This window comes from Oncorhynchus clarkii, chromosome 14, assembly GCF_045791955.1.
Source record: "Oncorhynchus clarkii lewisi isolate Uvic-CL-2024 chromosome 14, UVic_Ocla_1.0, whole genome shotgun sequence".
In the NCBI taxonomy this organism is placed as follows: Eukaryota; Metazoa; Chordata; class Actinopteri; order Salmoniformes; family Salmonidae; genus Oncorhynchus; species Oncorhynchus clarkii.
Window position 1 is genome coordinate 14,865,621 of NC_092160.1, and position 11,054 is coordinate 14,876,674.

At 41.0% G+C, this 11,054-nt stretch overlaps 1 protein-coding gene across 3 annotated transcripts; it reads left to right on the plus strand.

Annotated features, from left to right (window-relative positions):
* The first annotated feature begins 3,250 nt into the window (after positions 1-3,250).
* Positions 3,251-10,695, plus strand: LOC139366337 (polycomb group RING finger protein 1-like). Of its 3 annotated transcripts, none has more exons than XM_071103701.1 (9): positions 3,251-3,364; positions 4,167-4,272; positions 5,763-5,915; positions 6,187-6,258; positions 6,345-6,447; positions 8,594-8,639; positions 8,897-8,983; positions 9,301-9,381; positions 9,856-10,695. In XM_071103701.1, the coding sequence occupies exons 1-9, from the start codon at positions 3,278-3,280 to the stop codon at positions 9,904-9,906; spliced, it is 786 nt and encodes a 261-aa protein (XP_070959802.1). In that variant the 5' UTR covers positions 3,251-3,277; the 3' UTR covers positions 9,907-10,695. The 3 variants fall into 3 exon arrangements, with proteins under 3 accessions (XP_070959802.1, XP_070959803.1, XP_070959804.1); XM_071103702.1 differs by having other exon boundaries at positions 3,269-3,364; positions 8,900-8,983; XM_071103703.1 differs by having other exon boundaries at positions 3,292-3,364; positions 4,170-4,272.
* The last annotated feature ends 359 nt before the right edge of the window (positions 10,696-11,054 follow it).

Sequence of the window (11,054 nt, forward strand, 5' to 3'; positions counted from 1 at the left end):
AAATCTATTTATGTTTTCAATATGTTTTCAAACATTTGGAGACAATATATAGTTTACATGTTGTCAACCATCTAAGCCAACCCTGTCTGTTTTGCCCCATAGTTGCGCACACTTTGGTTTTGGTGCTGAACCACCAACCTTTCTATAGGCTTGTTTGAAGTTTAGCAAGTCCACTGGTCCCTCAGGACTCAGTGGCAGAAAGTTACTCACTCACTCATTCACTCACTAAATTCACGCACTTGCACACACACTCATCCACCTACCTGGAACTTTGGGGCTGCTTGTCAAGGATTACAATCAGATATGACTACTCAGTCCAGCTTGGTTGAACAATGAGCTAATAGGCTATATATACCCACCAAAAGAGCATGTATGTTCTAAGAGTACGTAGTAGACAACGTGCTGTGGGTTTCCTGCCAGGGAGGCCTAAAGGGCCTTGAACTACATCATTCATTCTGCCCTCCACTTCAAAAACAGCCTTTGGAGTGCTGCCTGGGGGCGTTCGCCATTAGCTTGCCACTTGGCGGCCAATTGCGGGGAGCAGCGGAGACAAAAGCCACGCCCACCCCTGCATGCTCTGATTGCTCCGAGAGGGCCGGGGATTAAAAAAAAAAAAACTATGTGCCCCGGTTGGGACGGGATGGGGCCTCGTTTTGGCATGGCGGAGCGCAGATTCCCCCGCAGAATGTTTGTTTGGCTGTTTTTGGCACAGGACGTCCAGGACTGGGTCTTTATCAGTTATTGGATGTCAGTCAATTGATTCAGTGTGCAACGTTGGAGGATTCTTTCCTGTTTTGATGAGGACGTTGACATTCCACGATACTAATTTTAAGCAAATATTCAATTGGGAGACGAGACCACACTCAACGATGTGCTGCAGGCTATGTTCTAGTGCTATTTCAACAACAAACATGTTTCCTCTTTCTGAGCCAATGCCTTTCTACAGTGCACACCTGAACTAGCCGTTTCATATGTCAAATCAGAAATAAAGGTGCACTGTATTTCCTGACAACTATAGTCTGGATTTTCTAACCATGAGATTTGTCTATAAACCTATTTATTATCAATTACTTCTTGCTATGCAAATTGTCGGGTGACATGTTACACACGGTCCACTTATATGGATGGTGTTTAATCTTTGGACCTCTCCGTCTTGCCTGGCAGGTGTTTGAATCAGATAAACTCATTATTTCAAATAAAAGTGCTGAGAAGTCAAGCGGATTTACAGACTGTCCAAGAAAAAAAGGGCCCCATTGTCCATGTCCTATGTGAGGTAATGAGAATAAATGAAAGGCTCAGTGCGCCCTCTCTGACATCTCCCTCTCTCTCTCTTCCCATCCCTCTCTCTCCTGGCTGACGTGTTTTGCCATACTGTGATCTCCTGTCTCCGGGCCCTCAGGTAATTTGGATATTGCATGGAGTCAAAAGCTCTGTCAATCAGATAAGCACTGACCTAGCAGGCCTCATAGATAAGACATTACACAGCAAGAGGGAACGGCAGACAGTGGGGACACAAGGTTGACTATAAAGGCTCAGTGAAGCGAGGCTGATCACGACGGCTTTTCAACCACATGGGGCTGCCAAGAATTAAGTATCGCTTGTCCTCTTCTTGCCATCTCCCAATTTAGATTGACTGGATCAAATCTGGATCTGGTGGATACTCGTCTTTCCTTTTCAGGTCCAGAACACAGTTTAGACAGGTATCTCTGTTATATGATGCGAGTGGGCCTCTGCAAATAAAATAAAATAGTATTTGTCACATGTGCCAAATACAACAGGTGTACTTAACCTTGAAATTCTTGCTTGCGAACTCTTCCCAACGATGCAGTTAAAAAAATAAAATAATAATAACACAAGAGGAATAAAATACACAATAACGGAGCTATATATTTTATTACTCTTTATTGCTTTTATTGCTCTTACATTCTGCATTGTAAAATTCTAACTTTAGAAGCCTTTTTAAACCTTCAGTAAAATTCCTCTGTAAACGTAAAATGTGTTATGTGTAAATCATGTACATATTCCCAGAATCAATTAAATGCACCTATTAGGCCTACAGTTTTTTTGCCACTGCACCAAATGGGGTACAAAAGACACTGCATGCGTATATTCCATTGGCTTACCAAACAACAAGGTGCTTTACCATGGAGTGGGAGACAATGTGCCACATATTTTGAATGAGTGCGACATTGACATATTATAAAGGGTGAGACATGAGCTTTTGTCCAAGACAACATTTAGGTGGAGCACAGATAGAAAGCCACTGGGGGATTTCACTACAAATTCTAAATACACGTTCAAGACAGCCCAGAGCACTTTCCATCAATGAAGGAGCGACTCAAAAGTTAACTTACATTTCATTTTTATTTTATAGATGCTACTTCTCTGAAACTTGTCACAGCAAACCTGCGCTCAAAGTGACCATACAATATCTTTCCATATGGTACAAATGACATATTTTAAAAGGCAATATGTAGTGGTGATCTTTAAAGATTCACCTAAGGGAAAATTGGTTAAATTTAAGGACATCATTTGATTTAGTTTTATAACTAGGACTGTTGTTACTGGGAACACCATCTCTTCTAAATATGTCACACAGTGTAGCCTACCCCTGTGGATGAGTAGCCTATGCTCTATAACCGTAGTGGTGATTGCAATCTCCAAACTAAGATGTTGGCCAACAACTAACGTGAAAAACAATTTATATGGACAATTTCTACCCAATAAATGTTGCTGTTGTCTAACAATATTGAGTCGTATGCTTCCAGTGCCATCTACTGACAAGAGACTGGTAGCACAGAGCCTACCATTCAAGGCTATTCAAAAACTTTTCTGTGTGTGAGCCCAACAGTGAGCTCTTATGTCATAGAAGGTGCCAGTGCTGTCACTAGTAGACCTACTTAATTTCTCCATGCAAATATGATTTATTGTTGAAAGTTGTATAGCAATCGACACGCAGATTTTACAACCCATCATGAGAAGCTGTATGCTAAGAAATGCAAGAGGAGTAACAGGACTCACCGTTCTGTAATTTGTGTTCTGCTTTTAGTTTAGTATTTTTCGAGGTGTTATTATTGAAAATACTTAACACATAAAAACGTCACTGACGTTTGATGGTGAGTTTTGAGTAGGAAGCGAGTGAGAAAACAGAGTAGGAAGCGAGTGAAGGGTTAGAGGGAAGGGCACGATGAAAGATGATTGAAATTCAGCCACAGAACGGACTTGGAGCATGCTCTTGAACACTCCTTCCACCCGGAAATACGAATAATTCCCAAAGATGGCGGAGCAAGGGCCAATGGCGATAGCTATGCGGCTAAGAAATCAACTCCAGTCCGTATATAAGCTCGACCCGTTACGAAATGAGGTAGGTACCAATTAATTTCGGACTCTATAGACCAGTGAGAATTGTTTGAGTTGATCAGGGCTGGATCTAGCCGCATAACTAGTTACGACAAGGAAAGGCAGCAATGCGAGCGCTGTCTCCCGTCCCTAAGTGATGGAGAGAGAGCTGCCTACCATGTGTGCGGAAGTCTATCCGTGTTGTTGTTCTGGGCAGCTAATGCAGGTAATTCGTGCAAATGTGTACCGTTCAAACGACCCATTCCCCCCGTTTTACACCAGAAACGCAGTGCATTGTTTGTTAAAATACTAATGTGCGTTTTGCATGGTTAAAATATTTTGACAGTGATGTTTAAGTTTTTACACTTATTAACTAGTAGCAGCTAATTGTGTTTGCTAGGCTAGCTAGCTTCTCGTGACAGGCTTGTCAAACCTTGCTTGTAAGTGACTGTCTTACCTGTGTCCAATATTTGCAATTCCGTGTGTAGCGTACTGGGTTGCTAACTATATAACTTTATTAAGATATAACGTTAAGTTATATGCTACACTGTTATTTGCCATTGTGTTAGCAATCATAACTAGGTACAATGTTGCAGTCACCTGACACACCCACCTGCTTGCTCTAAGTAGTGGAAAAGAGCACGCGCAATCGACAATGAAGTCTCCATGGCTACTCTAGAATATCGTCATTCTGCTATTTTTATATATATATATATATATATATATATATATATATATATATACACACCAAGTAGCAACAATGTAACGAAACTGCATGGGATACTTTATATTCTTGAGATTTCAATAGCAACTTAATATTGTTGCAGGAGGAAGTGAAGTTGAAGATCAAAGACCTGAACGAGCACATAGTGTGCTATCTCTGTGCTGGGTACTTCATCGATGCCACAACTATTACCGAGTGTCTGCATACATGTAAGTGGGCCTAGCCTGTGTGTTCTATGTTTTGGTTTATGAAGTTACCTCTCTAAGAAATAGGCTAACTTTTATAGACTTGTGGACTAGCCTACTTACTGCCTGTGAATGCGTACAAATCCAAGTTTGTTGGTCTCGTACACAGATTTACAAGTGCAGCTTAATACTTGTTTCTAGCTTCAAAAGTGCAGTATACTTTCGTATATATAGTGTATGGACACCCTTCAAATGAGTGGATTCTGTAATTTCAGTCACAACTGTTGCTGACAGGTGTATAAAATTGAGTGCACAGCCACGCAATCTCCAAAGACAAACATTGGCAGTAGAATGGCCTTACTGAAGAGCTCAGTGACTTTCAACATGGCACGGTTATAGGCTGCCACCTTTCCAACAAGTCAGTTCATCAAATTTCTGCTGTGCTAGAGCTGCTCTGGGCAACTAAGTGCTGTTATTGTGAAGTTGCTCCTAGACATTTCCACAATGAGTCAGCCATGAAGTGGTAGGCCACACAAACTCACAGAATGGGATCGCCAAGTGCTGAAGCACGTAGCGTGTGAAAATCGTCTGTCCTCAGTTGCAACACTCACTACCGAGTTCTAAACTGGCTCTAGAAAAAACATCAGCACAATAACTGTTTGTCGGGAGCTTCATGTGAAATGGGTTTCTATGGCCGAGCAGCTGCACGCAAGCCTAAGATCACCATGCGCAATGCCAAGTGTCGGCTGGAGTGGTGTAAAGCTTGACCCCGTTGGACTCTGGAGCAGTGGAAACAGTCTCTGCAGTGATGAATTAAGATTCACCATCTGGTAGTCCGACAGACAAATCTGTGTTTGGTGGATGCCAGGAGAACGCTACTTTCTCAAATACATAGTACCAACGGTAAAGTTTGTTGGAGGGGGAATAATGGTCTGGGGCTGTTTTTCATGGTTTGGGCTAGGCCCCTTAGTTTCAGTGAAGGGAAATCTTAACGCTACAGCATACAATGACATTCTACACTTCCTACTTTGTAGCAAGTTTGAGGAAGGCCCTTTCCTTTTAATGCATAACAATGCCCCTGTGCACAAAGTGAGGTCCATACAGAAATGTTTTTTTTGTTCAGGGTGGAAGAAATTGACTGGTCTGCCCTGACCTCAACCCCATCGGTCCACTTTGGGTTGAATTGAAATGCCGACTGTGAGCCAGGCCTAATTGCCCAACCTCACTAATGCTCATGTGGCTGAATGGAAGCAAGTCCCGCAGCAATGTTCCAACATCTAGTGGAAAGCCTTCCCAGAAGAGTGGAGGCTGTTATAGCAGCAAATGGGGGACCAACTCCATATTAAAGCCCATGATTTTGGAATGAAATGTTTGACGAGCAGGTGTCCACGTACTTTGTCATGTAGTGTACATAGTAATAAAACAAGTTTGTATAGTGCATTTTAATGTTACTATAAAACAACATCCTTTTTCAGGGACATTAATGGCCAATGTCTCTTCTGCTTCTATTTCAGTCTGTAAAAGTTGTATCGTGAAATACCTCCAAACCAGCAAGTATTGTCCAATGTGCAACATAAAGATCCATGAAACCCAGCCTTTATTAAACCTGAAATTGGATAGAGTGATGCAAGACATTGTCTACAAACTGGTTCCAGGACTACAAGAAAGTAAGTACATTGAAATTCATACAATAATACTTGTTCTGGTTTTTGTTACATAGTACTTTAATGGTTTGATTTTGTTTCTCCTGTTTACTTAGAAAAACGCTCTTAACTCCTAATCATCTCATTTGTAAAGTTCTCATGCAATGAGAACTAGTGTAACGGTGTTACATAAACACCTGCGTCATTACATTATCAATTTAGCGTGGGTTGATAAAATATATTTTTTAATGTGGTAGTGTTTCTAAGGTCCTTAATTTCTGTTCTTTGTAAACAGGTGAAGACAAGAGAATAAAGGAATTCTATCAGTCGCGTGGGCTTGAGAGAGTTGTCCAACCGCCTGGGGAAGGTAAGCCTTTAGATTTTAATTAGATTTTTCATGTTTTGTCAATCTACAGCTTCTACTTTTACATGGTATCTGTGTGTCACCCCTAGACTCCATACCAGATACAGGATTACCTTTTACCAGCTTTGACCATTCCAAGGCCCACTTCTACAGATATGACGAGCAGGTCTCGCTTTGTCTAGAGAGGCAAAGGTAAGATTTTGTGTCATGCCTTGACAAAACTACAGTAAGTAGCCTACTGTCTATTCTCAGACCGCAGGTGGATTATCACTGATACTTAGTGCTTAAATTCAGTTTTGGTTCTTCACATTATTTGATGAAGACCTCATGTGTTCATGTACTATGGGTTTTCTTTCATTGTCTAGCAGCCAAAGGTATTATCCTAGTCATTTTAGCAACTCACCATAGTTATCTTTAGCTCGCCTCTTTCAAAATAACAAAGGGATATTTCTATCTCTGCCCATGAAACTGCTTTAATGGTGTTTTCAAATTGTATTTTGTAACATTTGCACATAGACCTACCTCTGTGTACAGTGCATTTGGAAAGTATTCAGACCCGTTGACTTTCTCCACATTTGTTACAGCCTTATTCTATATTTGTTCCCCCCCCAATATTAAAACACAATACCCCATAATAACAAGGCAAAAACAGGTTTAGAAATGTTTGCAATGTATAAAATAGTGAAATCACATTTACATAAGTATTAAGACCTTAACGCAGTACTTTGTTGAAGCACCTTTGGCAGTGATTACAGCCTCTGGTCTTCTTGGATATGGCGCTACAAGCTTAGTACACCTGTATTTGGAGTTTCTCACAATCTTTCTCACAATCTTCGGGATGGGGAGCGTCACTGCACAGCTATTTTCAGGTCTCTCCAGAGACCGGGTTCAAGTCTGGGCTCTGGCTGGACCACTCAGACATTGAGACTTGTCCCGAAGCCACTCCTGCGTTCTCTTGGCTGTGTGCTTAGGGTTGTTGTCCTGTTGGAGGGTAAACCTTCGCCCCAGTCTGAGGACCTGAGCACTTTTGGAGTAGTTCTTCATCAAGGATGTCTCTACTTTGCTCCATTAATCTCTCCTGACTAGTCTCCCAGTCCCTCCCGCTGAAAAATGTCCCCACAGCATGATGCTGCCACCCATGCTTCACCGTAGGGATGGTGCCAGGTTTCCTCCAGACATGCTTGGCATTCAGGCCAAGGAGTTCAATCTTGGTTTCATCAGACCAGAGAATCTTATTCGTGGTCTTCCTTTCAGTGTCTTTTTTTGAGGAGTGGCTTCTATCTGGCCACTACCATAAAGGCCTGATTGGTGGAGTGCTGCTGAGATGGTTGCCCTTCTGGAAGCTTCTCCCATCACCACAGAGGAACTCTCAGTGACCATCAGGTTCTTGGTCACCTCCCTGACCAAGGCCCTTCTCCCCGATTGCTCAGTTTGTCTGGGCAGCCAACTCTAGGAAGAGTCTGGGTGGTTCCAAACTTCTTCCATTTAAGAATGGAGGCCAATGTGGTCTTGGGGCTCTTCAATGCTGCAGGAATTGTTTCATACCCTTCCCCAGATCTGATCCCCGATACAATCCTGTATCGGAGCTCTACGGACAATTCCTTCGACCTCATGGCTTGGTTTTTGCGCTGATATGAACTGTGAACTGTGGGACCTTATATAGACAGGTGTGTGTGTGTGCCTTTCCAAATCATGTTCAATCAATTGCATTTACCACATGTTGACTCCCAAGTTCTAGAAACAGGATGCACCTGAGCTCAATTTTGAGTCTCCTAGCAAAGGGTTTGAATGCTTATGTAAATAAGGTATTTCTGTTTTTTCCTTGTCATTATGGGGTATTGTGTGTAGATTGAGGATAAAAAAATTTAAAAAAATAGAATAAGGCTGTAATGTAACAAAATGTGGAAAGTCAAGGGGTCTAAACTTTGAATGCACTGCACATTGCAGCGCCTAAAACGAAGAAATAATTATCAACATTTTAAGATAAACATTCTGATCTTGTTCCATTGATACAGCGTATACCTACACTACTTTGACACACATTGTGGGGATTAAGGAGTATATGCAATACCCACTGGAAAATAACTGGGTATACAGCTTATACCTGCATATGCCCTCCACTACACCACTGATTGGCAGTGAGCACTCCTAAAAAAAACTAGATTAACCTTCACACGGTGGCATTCAAATGGGTTTTTATTAGATATAGCCGGTAAAGTTCACATTTTAAAATGAAAACCCCGTCACAAATGTTTCCTGAAATTCTTTCCGTTCAAAATGCCCCTTAAAATCCCTCCCAGTGTTTCATGCTTAATCATGTACTCTCTTGTCCCTACAGTTCATCTCTGTCTGAAAAAAAAGATAAGACCAAACTGACTCTTCATGTAAGTCATGTGTGGAATGCAACCCCACTATGCCACCAGAGGTCTCTGTTAGTTTAACTTGCAGTGGTCTGTTCTGTTTGGATCGGGTCTCCACAAGCAATGCTTTTGCAATTGTATTTAATTTGAGTGTATCTGTCAGTCCCTAGTAGAATTGGCCACATTTTTTGGGGGGGTATATCCATTTTTAATTTCGTAATCATTTGGAATCACGTGTGGAATTGGAGTTGTAGTAATGTTACTCTGCCTCGTCTCTGCAGCAGAAGTTTGTGCGCTGCTCGGTCCGAGCTGAGGTGAGACACCTGCGTAAAGTGCTGTGTCATCGACTGAATGTGGAGAAGCACCAGGTCAGTTGATTGTCTAGGAAGACTACATTTTAAGAGGGACATATCAGCACCATTTTACATTACATGTGCAGTGTACCTATTTGCAAACAGTCCAAAACTACAACACAGGAACCATGTCCTATGACTACAAAAGTGTAGCCTATTAGATAATCCCTTGTTGTGCAACTTTTCAGTCGAGTGCTTTGAATGTTATACACAGGTTAGTTGTATGTGAATGTTTCAGAGAACTGGAAATGGAGCATATGTGCGCTTGTACAGTTGACCCAGGACCAGTTGTCATGCTTTGTCCTCACTGTGTGGTCTCCATTTCATCACAGATCCAGATGTTGTTCAATAATGAGTCCCTTCCAGATCACATGACCATGAAACGGCTGTGGATCTCTCACTGGTTTGGCAAGGTACCTCCCAAGTTGAGCCAACAATTTCACACTGAATTCCTTTACACTTGAACTTTTTCCATTTGGACGCTCTGTGGTGGAAACAGCATTATTGAATTTAAGGAAATAATATTCCAAATCAATATTCTGTAGTGACTTCAAATTATACAATGTCTATGGAAATTTTACTCTCAATTCAAACATGTTTTCTAAGCACAAGAATAAAGTAATTGTATGTTACTTAGAAAACTACATTGTTTGGGGGTAAGACAAACAGTGCATACATATTTTAAGAAGTTAAATCATGCTGACGTTGCTCTCAGTGTATATATTCCTTCATAAATCCAAATAATTAATTGTAGTGCGAGAAGAGAATACTTTGACTTACCTCAAATCCTGTAACAGGGTTATAATTGATTTGGGAGCTTCTTTCTGATTAGTTTGATATATGTTCATGTAGGATTACATGTAATCAATTGTTTTTTATTATTCCAGGCTCAACCGTTGGTCCTTCACTACACTATTAAGGACAAAAGGACAAGATAGAACTTTTCTTGCCTGGCTACCCATCCACATCACTCCGGCCAACTGATGTTTCTTGTCCACCATGAGTCTGGGTTTGCCCCCCCCCGACAGTTTCTAGAATGCATACACATTCTAATTGGTCCCAGAAATCGAGGGGTTGGGCCAGAGCCGGCCTACATGATGTCACCAATTTTGCTACTCTTTGTTAGATGATCCAATCACTGAATTTGTTTTGTACAAAGGCCTTCATTTTGAAGTCAGACAAACAACTTCTAGGATGGCAGTTTCAGACTGAACGTATGTAGCGATTGATAGACTCATTGGTTGTTTAGCAACAACCGACGTGTGTGCGACTATGGGGCAAAACAGACAAGGTTGGCTTAGATTGTTGACACGTAAACTAGTCTCCATGTGCAAGTGTATTTGTTTTAAATAAACAATGAGTACTTCTCTTCATACATTAGTTGTTGGTTAGCTAGGGAATTTTTGCCATTAGCATTGACATGAAATCAGTCAAACCTCAAAACAATACATGGTATCAAGAACAAGATAAAACTAGCTGAAACGAGCCACCTATGATTCCCCACACGGCAACTCTTTTCATTGTTGCTAGCTAGCTGACCATTCAGAATCCTCACAAAGCACTGCTTCCGGCCTCAGAATTACATTTGGGGTGAGATGTCAGGCAAGGACTTCCCCCTTTCTAATGACCTCAGCAGCTGTATATATTTTGTATTAAATATATTATATTTTAATAGTGTGTGTACATATTTAGCTTGTTTTGTATTTTTGAAAATAAATATTTGAAAATTGACATGTACAGTTTTTTTTTTTACAGTTATCTGTGGAGATTTGCACAGAATTTTTGAAAAACAGTTGCTATGTTCAATTATGGGAAGCCAACATCAACATGGAATGGAAGCAACTATCAATGGAACTGTGCAATGTTGTCTCAACTCCGTTATGGAAGATATAACCTCAAAAGCATTGAAGCTTTAGTGCATTTGATTAATGGAGTGAAAGTATGTACACTTTTATAGACCAGAAAATTAACGCTTGTCACTAAAATTGTAATTTATTAGTTCAAGTTTCAGTGGTGCAAGTCCGGAATTATCAAATTGGAGTACTGCAAAACTAACACTGAACTCTAAATTCTGGTAAATATTTTT